We start from the raw sequence: 12,894 nt of genomic DNA on the forward strand, positions 1-12,894 counted from the left end.
TTTCCTCCCCCTTGCAGTCTGTTCATATTCTTATTTTTCACAATATATTTGATCTAGTAAAAGCCACTCCAAGCATGGGCCAAGGTGCATATGAGGACTGCTCCAACCCCTGCCTTCCTTCCAATCCCACCCCCAATGCCCCTTTCTACAGGAAGCCTTTCCCAATGCCCCTTAGACCTAATGCCTTCGCTCTCTTAATTATTGCTTTTTATCTTGCACGGCGCTCGTTTGTACATGATAGCTATCTTCTCCTATTAGACAGGGTGCACCTTGAGCGCAGGTTCGGTCTTGCCCCTTTTGCAAACCCTGAGCTCTTTGGAGGCTCTTAGAAAGTAAATGCCTAGTGACAGTCAGGGCCACGTGCGCGCTTTCCTGAGCCTGTAGGCGCGTGCCCAGGACTCGGCCTTTCATTGGCCGCCGTCAGGTCGGGAGGCGGCACCAGAAGGAGTTCGCTCGGGGATTGGCTAGCCGCGGAGCCACCCGGGGCTCGTCGCTGGGGCTCCTGGAAGACTACGGGAGCCTCGCAGGGACGACGACGATTCCGCATGGCGTCGGGCATGGCAGGAGCCGCTAATGTCCCCCCCTGCACCTCTGAGCAGTGGCCCCTGAAGCGCTATGGCCGCTTCGTGCCTGCGGGCACCGATCGCTTCACGGCAGCAGCTGAGGCGCCGCAGGGGTCGGACCAGTCGGCCTCCTGGAAGGTGAAGGGCGGGCCGTGGGGGGGGAGGGGCGGGCTGTGGGGGGTGGGGCGGAGAGAGCCAGGTGAGTCTCCGGGTAAGCAAGTTGAAGGAGGTAGCAAGTCATCAATAAAGAGTGAATGGGGGGGGGGGGGCGCGGCTAGGTGGCGCAGTGGATGAAGCACCGGCCCTGGATTCAGGAGGACCTGAGTTCAAATCCAGCCTCAGACACTTGACATTTACTTCCTGTGTGACCCTGGGCAAGTCACTTAACCCTCATTGCCTGGGGGAAAAAAAGCCCCTTCTGCCCCTTGCAAAATCTCAACAAGAAAGATCCTCTTCTTTCTGTGTCCCAAAGTGAATTCCTCAACTCTGGGCTTCAGTTCCTCCTTATCTATCCTTTAAGGTCTCTATGCTTAGCCCCCTAGAAATATCTACCTAGAATGTGGGGCACCAAAAACAGAGTAGATGGTGCTAGCTGCCTGACACATGGGTACAAATGTGACATGCTGCCACAAGGTGGAAGAGGGGAGGGTATTGAGGGAAAGTTGAATAAGGGAAAGACTAGGTCGCGTTACATTGCACACACACATACACATGCAGAGGCATACATGTGCACATGACACATGTATACGACACACCTGTGCATGCATACACCATGAGTCATGCTATCGCACACATTCCCGTGATACACACATGCATGTCCAACATGCCAGTGCATTGCACATCATGAGTGAAACAATTGTAAAGAGTGAATGGCGGGGGGGGGGGGGGGGGGGGGGGGGGGGGCGGCTAGGTGGCGCAGTGGATGAAGCACCGACCCTGGATTCAGGAGGACCTGAGTTCAAAACCGGCCTCAGACACTTGACACTTACTAGCTGTGTGACCCTGGGCAAGTCACTTAACCCTCATTGCCCTGCAAAAAAAAAAAAAGAGTGAATGGGAGGGGGCAGCCAGGTGATTCAGTGGATAAAACACGTGCCCTGGATGCAGGAGGACCTGAGTTCAAATGCGGCCTCAGACACTTGACACTTAATAGCTCTGTGACCCTGAGCAAGTCACTTAACCCTGATTGCCTCCCCCTACAAACAAAAATCTTCCAGACTGCCAGGCCTGGCCTTCAGTGCCACCTAGCTGCCCAATATCCATATAAATATATTTATTAAATATAGCTGCCTTGCCCTGCCAAAAAAAACCCAAACAAACAAACATAAAAAAAAAAAATTCTCTCCATTCCTGCTCCTTTTCCATCACACATTGAGAAGGCAAGCAATAAGATACCCATTTTACATGGAAAACCATTACAAAATGTATTTCTATATTTGTCATGTTGCAAAAAATAAATAAATAAAGTGAAAAACAAATTGCCTTCATCTGCAACAAGTTAATCAGTTCTTTCTCTGGAGGTGGATAGCATTTTTCATCATGACTCCTTTGGAATCATCTTGGATCATTGTCTTGATCAAAGTAGCTAACTTTTTCGTGGTTTATTATCTTTATAGTATTGCTATTACTGTGTACAGTGTTCTCCTGATTTTGCTAACTTCACTTTGCTTCAGTTCATGTGGGGTTTTTTTTGGAAACCACCCCCCTTGTCATATCTTACACCACAGTGTAATCACAATAATGTATCATAGCTTGTTCAGCCATTCCCCAATTGATGGCCATCCCATTGATTTCCAATTCTTTGCTTCTAAAAAAGGACTGCTATAAATATTTTTATACAAGTAAGCCCTTTTCCCTTTTTTCACCTCTTTTGTATGCAGACATTTAGTGGTATTACTGGGTCAAAGGATATGCACAGTTTTATAGCCCTTTGGGCATAGTTCAAAATTTTTCTCCAGAATGGTTGGACCATTTCACAACTCCACCAGCAATGCATCAGTGTCCCAATTTTCCACCTCCTCTCCAGCATTTTTCATTTTCCATTTTTTGTCATGTTAGCCAATATGATAGGTGTGAGGTGGTTTCTCAGAGCTGTTCTAATTTGCATGTCTCTAATCACTAGTGATTTAGAGTATTTTATATGATTATTAATAGTTTTGATTTCTTCTTCCAAAACCAGCATTTTCATATCCTTTGATCATTTATCAATTGGGGAATTACTCTTATTTTTATAAATTTGGCTCAGTCCCTATATACTTAAGAAAAGAGGTCAGAGAAATTTGCTATAAAAATTCTTTCCCAGTTTCCCACTTTTCTTCTAATTTTGACTGCATTGGTTTGTTCATGCAGAAACCTTTAATTTCATTTAATAAAAATGATTCACTTTATCTCCTGTGATCCTGTCTCTTATTTGGTCATAAACTCTTCCCTTATCCCTAGATCTGATAAGTAAATGAGTCTACGCTCCTGTAATTTGCTTATATTGCCCTACTTTTCTAAATCACTTGCCCATTTTAACACTGTATTGGTATATGGTTTGAGATATTCATCTCTTCCTAGTTTCTGACATACGGTTTTCCAGTTTTCCAATAATTTTTGTCAAATAGTGAGTTCTTGCCCCCAAAACCTGGATCTTTGGGTTTATCAAGGACTGGATTAATATGATCATTTATTACTGTGTATTGTATATTTAATCTATTCCACTAATCCACCACTCTGTTGTTTGATGATAGTTTGACATCTGCAAAATCTCAACAAGAAAGATCCTCTACGCTTCCTTCCTTGTCATTTTTTTCATCAGTTTTCATGATACTCTTGACTTTTTGTTCTTCCAAATGAATTGGGGTTTTTTCCTAACTCTATAAAGTAATTCTTCAGTACTTTGATTAGTATAGCACTGAATAAGCAAAGTAATTTAAATAGAATTATCATTTTGATTATATTGGCTTGGCCTACACAGAGCATGATATTTTTTCAATTCTTTAAATCTGTACTTTTGTGAAAAGTATTCCATAACTGCTCATTTAGTTTCTGGGTTTGTCTTGGCAGGTAGACTTCCAAGTACTTGATATTGTCTACAGTTACTTTAAATGGAGTTTCTTTTTCTGTTCCTTCTTGCTGGGTTTAGTTGGTAATAGAAAGGCTGATGATTTGTGTGAATTTATTTTATATCCTGAAATTTTGCTAAAGTTGTTAATATTGTTTCAACTAGTTTTTTAGTTGATTCTCTAGGATTCTCTAAATATACCATCATATCATTTGCAAAATGTCACAGTTGTGTTTTCTCATGGTTTATTCTTATTATTTCCCTTTCTTTTTCTTGTCTTATTGCTATAACTAGCATTTCTAATACAATATTGAATAATAGTAGTGTATAATTTAAGATTCTAAATGTGGATTCTAATCTGTTCCCCCAGTTTTGGGGGAAACTGACTAAAATCACTGATAAAACGAGTTTAGGTTTTTAAGGGTTTATTGAAAAATAGAAAGAGAAAGATTGAGAACAAAATTCCAACAGCCTGGCATTCCTATCTTTCCTCAAATATCCTGTGAAGTCCTCTGCTGCCACCACCACCATCAAGTCAGGAACCCAAAAGAGACAGAGCTGTCCACGCAGGCCCTCTTTCCTCCTTCCTGTCTCCTCCCAGAAAATAGGAGGCTCCTCAAGTTGATTGGCTGGTAGCCTTGATAGACAGCACCCATGAGCAAACGTCACTTCCTGATGCCAAGGAAAAGCCACATGGCCTTGCCCTCTGAGGCATTCTCCTCATGGTGGAGCTTTCCTATAGTAAGTCTCCAGTAGGTGGCATCATTCCAGTCATTACAGTGGTGATAATTGACATCCTTATTTCACCCTGATCTTATTGTTATTGGGAAGGCTTCCAGTTTATCTCCATTGTAGATAATGTTTGCTCTTGGTTTTAGAGAGATACTATTGATCATTTAAAGAATAGCTCCATTTATTCCTATGCTTGCTAATTTTAAAAATAGAAATGGGTTTTATTTTTTGCCCAAAGCTTTTTCTGTATGTATTGATATAATGTGATTTTTGGTTTTCTTATTGATAAGGTCAGTTATACTTATAGTTTCCTGAATATTGAACCAGCCCTTTATTTATATAAATCCTGCCTGGTCATGGTGTATGATCTTTGTAGTATACTATTGTAAACTACTTGATAGTGTTTTATTTAAAAATTTTGCATCAATATTTATTAGGGAAATTAGTCTATAATTTTCTTAGATTTTGCTCTCCCTGGTTTAGGTATCAAGACTACATTTGTGTCATAGATGGAATTTTTCCCAGATAGTTTATATAATATTTGAATTGACTGTTCTTTAAATATTTGGTAGAATGTTTTAGTAAATCTTTCTAGTCCTAGAGAATTTTTTTGTCTCAGGGAGCTCATTGATGGCTTGTTTAATTTCTTTTTCTAAGATAGAGTCATTTAAATATCCTATTTCCTATTCTGTTAATCTGGATAATTTATATTTTTATAAATATTAATCCATTTCACTTAGATTATCAGTTTTACTGGCATATAATTGGGCAAAATAGCTCATAATAATTTCTTTGATTTCATCTTCTGTGGTGGTACATTAACCCTTTGCATTTTTGATACTGGTAATTTGGTTTCCTTTTGTCTTTTTAAAAATCAAACTTATCAGTGTTATATCTATATCTATTTTAGTTCCTCCCTCCCCAACATAAAACCAGCTCCTAGTTTTATTTATTATTTCAATGTCTTTACTTTGAATTTTTTTAATCCTTTAATTTTTAGGATTTCCATTTTGGTGTTTAATTGGTGATGTTTAATTTGTTCTTTTCCTAATTTTTTCTTGCATGCCCAATTTATTGATCTTCTCCTTCTGTCTTTTATTTGTGTAAACATTTAGGGATATACATTTTTCCTTAAGTATTGTTTTGGCTGCATCCCACAAATTTTGGTATTTTCTCTCATTGTTGTCATTATCTTTAATGAAATTATTGTTTCAGGTCTTTTCATCACAAATGCCCCAAAGTACTCTTTTTCATTGAAGCCTGTACAAAAAATTATTATTAATAACTATATCTAACCTGGGAAAATTATATATAATTGGACTTATGAAAAATTATATGTTTATGAAAAATTATAAGTTTAGAGAAATTATAATTGGGCTGTAAGTCCCTTTGTGGTCGCCATTCAAATGTAAGAATATTTTATTAACTAGTGCTAATTTGGGGGGACTACTTTGACTGGAGGACTAATCTGGGACTATTGACTAACTGGCTATATGACTGGTATTAATTTAACATGGGCCATTTATATAAAGTTCCACCATGCTGTTCCACTCCCAAATTGATAAGCAAAATATTAAGAAGGCTCTTAACTAAATAATCAAAGCAGAGTTTATTCATGAGATACTATTTAAAATTAAGAATACAGGGAAATAAAATGTACAACCTGACTGCATTGTGGTGCATCTCTTTCTACTCTGTCTCTTTCCCACCTGCTGTGCCTCGAACTTTTTTAATACAGTAAGGGCCTTAGCCGCCTCCGGCCTCAGGGCACGCTACACTTTCCCTGCTCAGCTCATTCTTCTAACTCCGCCTGTGCCCTTTCACTTTGAAAATCCCCCGCTGAACCCGTTTCTCTCTCACCGACCTTCTGTCTGTCTGCTCCGTCAGTCTGCCCTTTGGCCTCTCTTTTCCCTGCTCCTAGTCCTTGTCGTCTTCTCCTCGTAGCCCTGTCTCTAGTCTCCTCGCTCCAACCTTTCTCATCTCGTCAGCCGCCGCTTGACCTCTTCTCCGCCTCCTCCCGTCCGTCTGAACCGCTCCGTCCTTGTCCGCTCTCGGCCGTCCAACCCTCTTCTCAGCCTCTCTTGTCCGCCCCCCCTAATCTTGTCCGTCAGCCTTTCCTCCTTGCTCCTAGTCCTGTGTTACTGTTGGTCTCATCCCCCTGCTCAGCTCCCTTCTAATCTAACTCCCAGGTATATATATATATATATATATATATATATATATATATATATATATATATATATATATATATATATATATATATATACACCTTTTCTTCTCTCTACTCAAATCTCGGGGCTTCCTGCACCCTCACAGACCAAGCTAATCTGCCAGTCAGGGCTGCGACTGGGGTGGGGGTGCTCAAGCCTCACGTGCCTCAGCACAGGCTATGCCAGAGCCCAGCATCTCTGAGATACCTCTGCTCAGGGCGGAGGGACCTGGCGTCTTGTACAGCCCATGGGGCTTTTGGGCTCAGCTGAAGCAGGGTGGGGGGGGGCACCAGCCCCTCCCACACAGAAGAGACCCTGAGGGCCTAAGGCTTTCTAATCTCAGCCTAAAGGTAGGGTCCCCAAATCAAAATAAATTTCCACAAGTCCCATTTTTCCCCTGAAAGATTATACGCAGTTTTGCTGGGTAGGTGATTTTGGGCTGTAATCCCAGTTCCTTTGCCCTCTGGAATATCATATTCCATGCTCTCTGGTCCTTTAATGTAGAAAATGCTAGATCTTGTTTTATTTTTACTGTAACTCCATAGTATTTGAATTTCTTTTTTCTAGCTGCTTGCAATATTTTTTCCTTGACCTGGGATCTCTGGAATTTGGCTATAATATTCTTGGAGGTTTTCCTTTTGGGGTCTCTTTCAGGAGGTGATCAGTGGATTCTTTTTTTTTTCTTTTTTTTTTTTTGTGAGGCAATTGGGGTTAAGTGACTTGCCCAGGGTCACACAGCTAGTGTTAAGTGTCTGAGGCCGGATTTGAACTCAGGTACTCCTGACTCCAGGGCTGGTGCTCTATCCACTGCGCCACCTAGCTGCCCCAGTGGATTCTTTCAATTTCTATTTTACCTTCTGCTTCTAGAATATCAGGGCAATATTCCCTGATAATTTCTTGGAAGATGATATTTAAACTCTTAGTTTGTTCATGGTTTTCAGGTAGTCCAATGATTTTCAAATTATCTCTCCTGGATCTATTTTCCAGGCCAGCTGTTTTTCTAAGGAGATATTTCATAATGCCCTCTATTTTTTTTTATTCATTTGGATTTGCTTACTGTGTCTTGGTTTCTCATAAAGTCACTAGCTTCCATTTGTTCAGTCCTAATTCTTAGGCAATTATTTTCTTCAGAGAGCTTTTTTATCTCCTTTCCCATTTGTCTTTTCAAGCTGTTGACTTTTTTCTCATGACTCTCCTGTATCACTCTCATTTTTCTTTCCATTCTTTCCTCCATCTCTCTAAATCTTTCTTCTGTCTCTCCTACTTTCTCTTTAAAGGCCCTTTTGAGAGCTTCCATGGCCTGAGACCAGTTCATATTTTTTCTTGGAAGCTTTGGATGTTGGAGCTTTGACTTTGTGATTACCTTCTTCCAAGGGTGTATTCTGGTGTACTTCGCCCCCCTCCCCCCCCAAAAAAAGCTTTCTATAGTCCACTGCTTTCTTTGCCTACTCATCTCAACCCAGAAGCAGATGTCTGATTGAAATCTGATTTTCTATGGTCAGAAGCTTGGTGTGCCTGTGCCCCTTTCCCACTGGGCAGCCACCACTCGATTCGGTCCACTGGTTCAGAACGAGGGCGCTTTTGCCCCAACTCCAGCAGAGATTGCAGCCACTTCACCCTGGCCAACCACCAACCCCTCTCATCAGTTCGCGAGCTGAGCCTCAGAAGAAGCTGCTCTCTCAGCCTGATCAGTAGGTGGTCATGGTTGCCATCTTTGACTGGAAAATAGTCTCACTCTGTTTTGATGTGAGTGAGGCTGCTCTGGGTTTTTTTAATGGCATTATTTGGGAGTGAGTGGACAGGTTTATTGAGAGCTTGCAGAAGTCACAGCCTGTCTTCTGCCATCTTGGCTCTGCCTCCTGAATTCTCCAATTAATTTTTTTCTTTTTTCTTTTTGGTGAGGCAATTGGGGTTAAGTGATTTTCCTAGTAGGGTCACACAGCTAGTAAGTGTAAAGTGTCTGATTCTGGATTTGAACTCAGTTCCTCCTGAATCCAGGGCCGGTGCTCTATCCACTGCGCCACCTAGCTGTCCCTGGGGTAGGTTATTCTTGATTGTAATTCTATCTCCTCTGCCTCTTAGATTATCTATCATATTCTGAGTCCTCCACTACTTTATTGTAGTAGCTGTTAAGTCTCGTGTGATCTTGACTGTGACTCCACAGTATTTGAATGGTTTCTTTTTGGCTTCTTTCAGTATTTTCTCCTTCACCTGGAATCTCTGGAATTTGGCTATTATATTCCTTGAAGTTATCATTCTGGGATCTCTTTTAGTATACTAGGTGTGTATCTCTAAAAGATTAAAGAAAAAAAAGGATTCATATGTATAAAAATATTTATAGCAGTTATTTTTGTGGTAACATAGAATTGTAAATTCAGGAGATGCCCATCAATTGGAGGATTGCTAAACAAGTTATTGTGACAGAATACTATTGTGCTGTAAGAAATGAGGAAGTGAATGGTTTCAGAAAAACCTGGGAAGACTTATGTGAACTGATGCAAAATGAAGTGAGTAGAATCAGGTAATATTGTAACAATAATCAACTATGAAAGATTTAGCAAGTCTGATCAGTACAATGATCCAAGACGGTTTCAAAGTACTATTCATGAAAAGTGCTTTCAGAGAGAGAACTGATGCACTTTCAGTGCATATTGAGACATTATTTTATAATTGATTTTTCTTGCAAGATGGCAAACATGGAAATATGTTTTGCATAACATCATATGTATAATGGATATCATCTTTCTTGCCTTCTCAATGACTGGGGGAGGAAAGTAAAGGATTTAGAGCTAAAAATTTAAAAAATAATTTTAGTTCATCATCAACACATCCTGTTGTAGTTGCTCAAATAAATTTACCTCTGTAGGTCTCTTTTAAGTTTTGTGTTTGAATTTCAGAATTCTTACTTAGCTCTAGTATTTTTATCAGGGATGCTTGAAATTTTTCTAGTTCAGTAAAAGCCAATTTTTTCTTTTACCTGATATTTCAGGGCAAATGATTCTTGAATGTAAGCCTGTATTTCTTCTGCTAAGCTGCCAGGTCTTGTGTGAACCTTAACTGTATTTCCTTGACTGTAGAACTTGACCTATTCTTTTTTTTCCGTATGCTTGTAGTATTTGTTCTTTAATGTTGAAACTAAGGATTTTGAACATGACATTTCTGGGACTTTTCCTTTGAGTTTTTTCCCCAAGGGATGATTGGTTATTTCTTTCTGTTTGTACTTTGTCCTGTAGTTCTAATAGAATCCCACGGTTTTTATTTATGATTTCCTGAAATATACTCTCCACACTAAAAAAAAACTAAACTAAACTAAAAGCATGGTTTTCAGGAAGTCCAATGATTCTTAAATTCTTTGTCCTTGACCCTTTTTCAGGTTCTTTTTTTACATTTAAAAAATAATAAACATCTTCATTTAAAGTTTTGAGTTCCAAATTCTGTCCCTCTTCCCTTCCTTCTGAACAGTTCTTCATCAAACAATATTGCTGTAATTGTGCATATCAGGTTCAATTCTTAACAGCTGATACCTGATATTTTCTTCTATTTTTTCATCTTTTGATTTATTTCTAGTTCTTACTGTCCTTTGTAGTCATTGATTTCTTTTTGGTCTATTATGATTTTGGGGGATTCCATTTCTTATTTAAGGTTTATCACTTTCTTTTCTAAGTTATTTTTTATTATAGCTTTTTTCCCTGCAGCTTCTATTTCATTTTTTATAACTTGCTTCATTTCTTCTAGGTAGTCACATTTTATTCGTGGAAAGTTTATTTTTTCCTTTGAGTGTCTGCTTGCAGTTGTTACAGAGTTATTCTACTTTGGGGGCATCCCTAGAACCACAATTTAAAAAATATGTTGCTTGGGCTTTTCTTTGATTTAACCATCTTTCCATCTTTAGTTCCTGAATGGGGGCTTTGTGTCAGGGTTGGACTCTGCCCCTTCATGCCCTTTTTTGGTGGGGTGATCAGCCCTGCTTGGTATTGTCATAATTCCTCTGGATTGTTGTGTTGACCTCCCAACTCTCAGGGTTAGGTGTCCTTGGATCTTTGAGGTTCAGAGTGTTGGATCCTGAGGACCCTTCAGAGGCTACACTTCTCCATGGCTCATATCTGGTATGCTGGGAGTTTGTTGGGATAACCTTTTAGAGCATCATTTCTTTTTGTGCAGTTCTGTGGTAGAAGAAATTACTTATGGTTGCTCATTGGATTTCTCAGTCATCCAGTGTGTATTAAGTACTTCCTGTGTTCCAGGCACTGTGCTGTGCTAGCCATTGGACATACAAAGGATGAAACAACCTCAGCTCTCCAGGAGAGCCAAGAAGTACCTATAATATAGCACATGTATTAAGTTACTAAATACAAATAAGTACAAAGTAGTCAAATAGAATGTCGTTTGGGAGGGAGGGGGAGAACTAGCAGCTGTGGGTATCAGGAAGAGCTTGATGTAGATCATGCCTAAGCTTCATCTTCAAGGAAGAAGGGGAAGAACTCGATGAGGTTGAGATAAAGTGGAGGTACATGTTAACACTAGGACAGTGCAAACACTGGGACATTGGAGAGGGCGTGTGCTGGGAGAGGAGTGGAGAGAGGCCAGTTTGATGGATCACCAACTGTGGGAAGGCCTTACGGCTTGGAACCACAATGTATAGAACTGAGAGTTGGTCCTGGAGGCAGTAGAATGCCACTGGAGAGCTGTGGTCAGATGGCCTTGCTGAAAGTGTACTGGATAGACTGGAGTGCTAACAGGAGAGAGGCAGAGAGACCACTTAGAAGGCTGTTTGGATAATCTAGGCAAGAGGGTGGCTGCATGAATGGAGAGAAGGGCTCGAATGGGAGAGATTTGTCAACTGACTGGATCTTTTCGGTCTGAGAGTGAGAAGTTTAGGATGATATCCAGATTACAAATCTTGAGTCCCTAGAAAGCTGGAGGTTACCTATTCAAGAAATAGACAGGTTTGGAATTGAGAAGGGCTTGGGCAGGAGGAATAATGAGGACAGTTTTAGTATGTCTAGTTTAAGGTATCTCCAGAATATCCAGTTTGAGCTGTCTGATAGCCAGTTTTGGGGGGGGGTGTGTGCGAGTGTATGTGAATGTGAATGTTGTGCTGGCTGTCATGCCTCAGTTTAGGCAACCTATTTAGCTGGAGGCAATTAAAGGTTATAGTGGATAGTACACTGGGAATTGGAGTCAGGAAGACCTGAGTTCAAATCCAGTTTCAATTATTTACTGGCTGCCTTAGGAAAGTTACATTACCTCTATCTTCCTCAGTTTCTTATTCTGTAAAATGGAGATAGTAATATCTCCTATCTTCCATGGTTGTTGTTTTGCATGCCTTAAAGTGCTATGTAAATACTAGCTATTATCTTTATTAAGAAGAACTTTTTCTTTCTTTTTTTTTTTTAAAGGGTTTTTTTTTTTTTTTTTTTTGGCGGGGCAATGGGGGTTAAGTGACTTGCCCAGGGTCACACAGCTAGTAAGTGTCAAGTGTCTGAGGCCAGATTTGAACTCAGGTACTCCTGGATCCAGGGCTGGTGCTTTATCCACTGTGCCACCAAGCCGTGCCAAGAAGAACTTTTTCAGTGCAGTAGAACCAACCTCTCCTTCTTTCACTCTGAAACATCTGGTAGAGATAAAGAGAGGGGACAAAGGTGGCATAAAGAGGAGGACCGTATATGGAAATTGATGACTAGCCACTAGGCTAGTGTCTGCCTACTCCTGTCACTGTGGCTTTCTGCCTAGTCCTGGTAGCTGCATTGTCCCCACTAATATTTGAAGCAGCTATAATATTGATACCCATTTATAATGGGCAGTGAGAGAAGACACTAGCCTTTCTTGGTCAGTTTAATAGCATTTTGAAAATGAACCCTTAAAATTTTCATGGAAATTGCAGAGGCAGATTGAGCCTTTAAGGGACAACTTCATTATAATCAAGAGCATAGGATCCAGATTTGGATGTGTGGATCGCATGCCATCATCTAGTTTAACTCTTTCATTTCAGAAGTGAGGAACTTGATGTCTTCTAGACTTAAATACTTTTTATCTTGTCCTGATGACAGTCAGGTTACCAAACTCCTATCCTTGATTACCCCTTCTATCTACCTTTTTTGCTCGTCATGTTTTCTGCTAAATCCTGGTGGAAGAAATCACACAATTGTACCACACGTATCCACTATATTCAGTTTCAAATGGGCCCTCTTTGCTGGATGGCATTCCTTTTGTTCTTTCCTGCTTGACTTTCACAAGCCCATGCAGCAGCTTTCATTTCTCCTCAACCCCCCTATGTAACTCTCTTCCTTTTCTCTCTCGGCAAAAGGTCTTGCCATCTACTTTATTGATAAAATTAAGGACA

General features: G+C 40.4%; 1 protein-coding gene across 1 annotated transcript in view; it reads left to right on the forward strand.

Moving 5' to 3' along the window:
* Nucleotides 1–547: 547 nt before the first annotated feature.
* The window catches only part of REC114 (REC114 meiotic recombination protein), a 129,453-nt gene continuing 117,106 nt past the window's right edge, over nt 548–12,894 (forward strand). The window contains exon 1 of the mRNA XM_043989370.1: nt 548–701. Within this exon, the coding sequence (XP_043845305.1) occupies nt 558–701 (144 nt within the window). The 5' untranslated portion in view covers nt 548–557. The remainder of the gene's footprint in view (nt 702–12,894) is intronic.

The sequence above is a fragment of the Dromiciops gliroides genome, chromosome 2, assembly GCF_019393635.1.
Source record: "Dromiciops gliroides isolate mDroGli1 chromosome 2, mDroGli1.pri, whole genome shotgun sequence".
Lineage (NCBI taxonomy): Eukaryota > Metazoa > Chordata > Mammalia > Microbiotheria > Microbiotheriidae > Dromiciops > Dromiciops gliroides.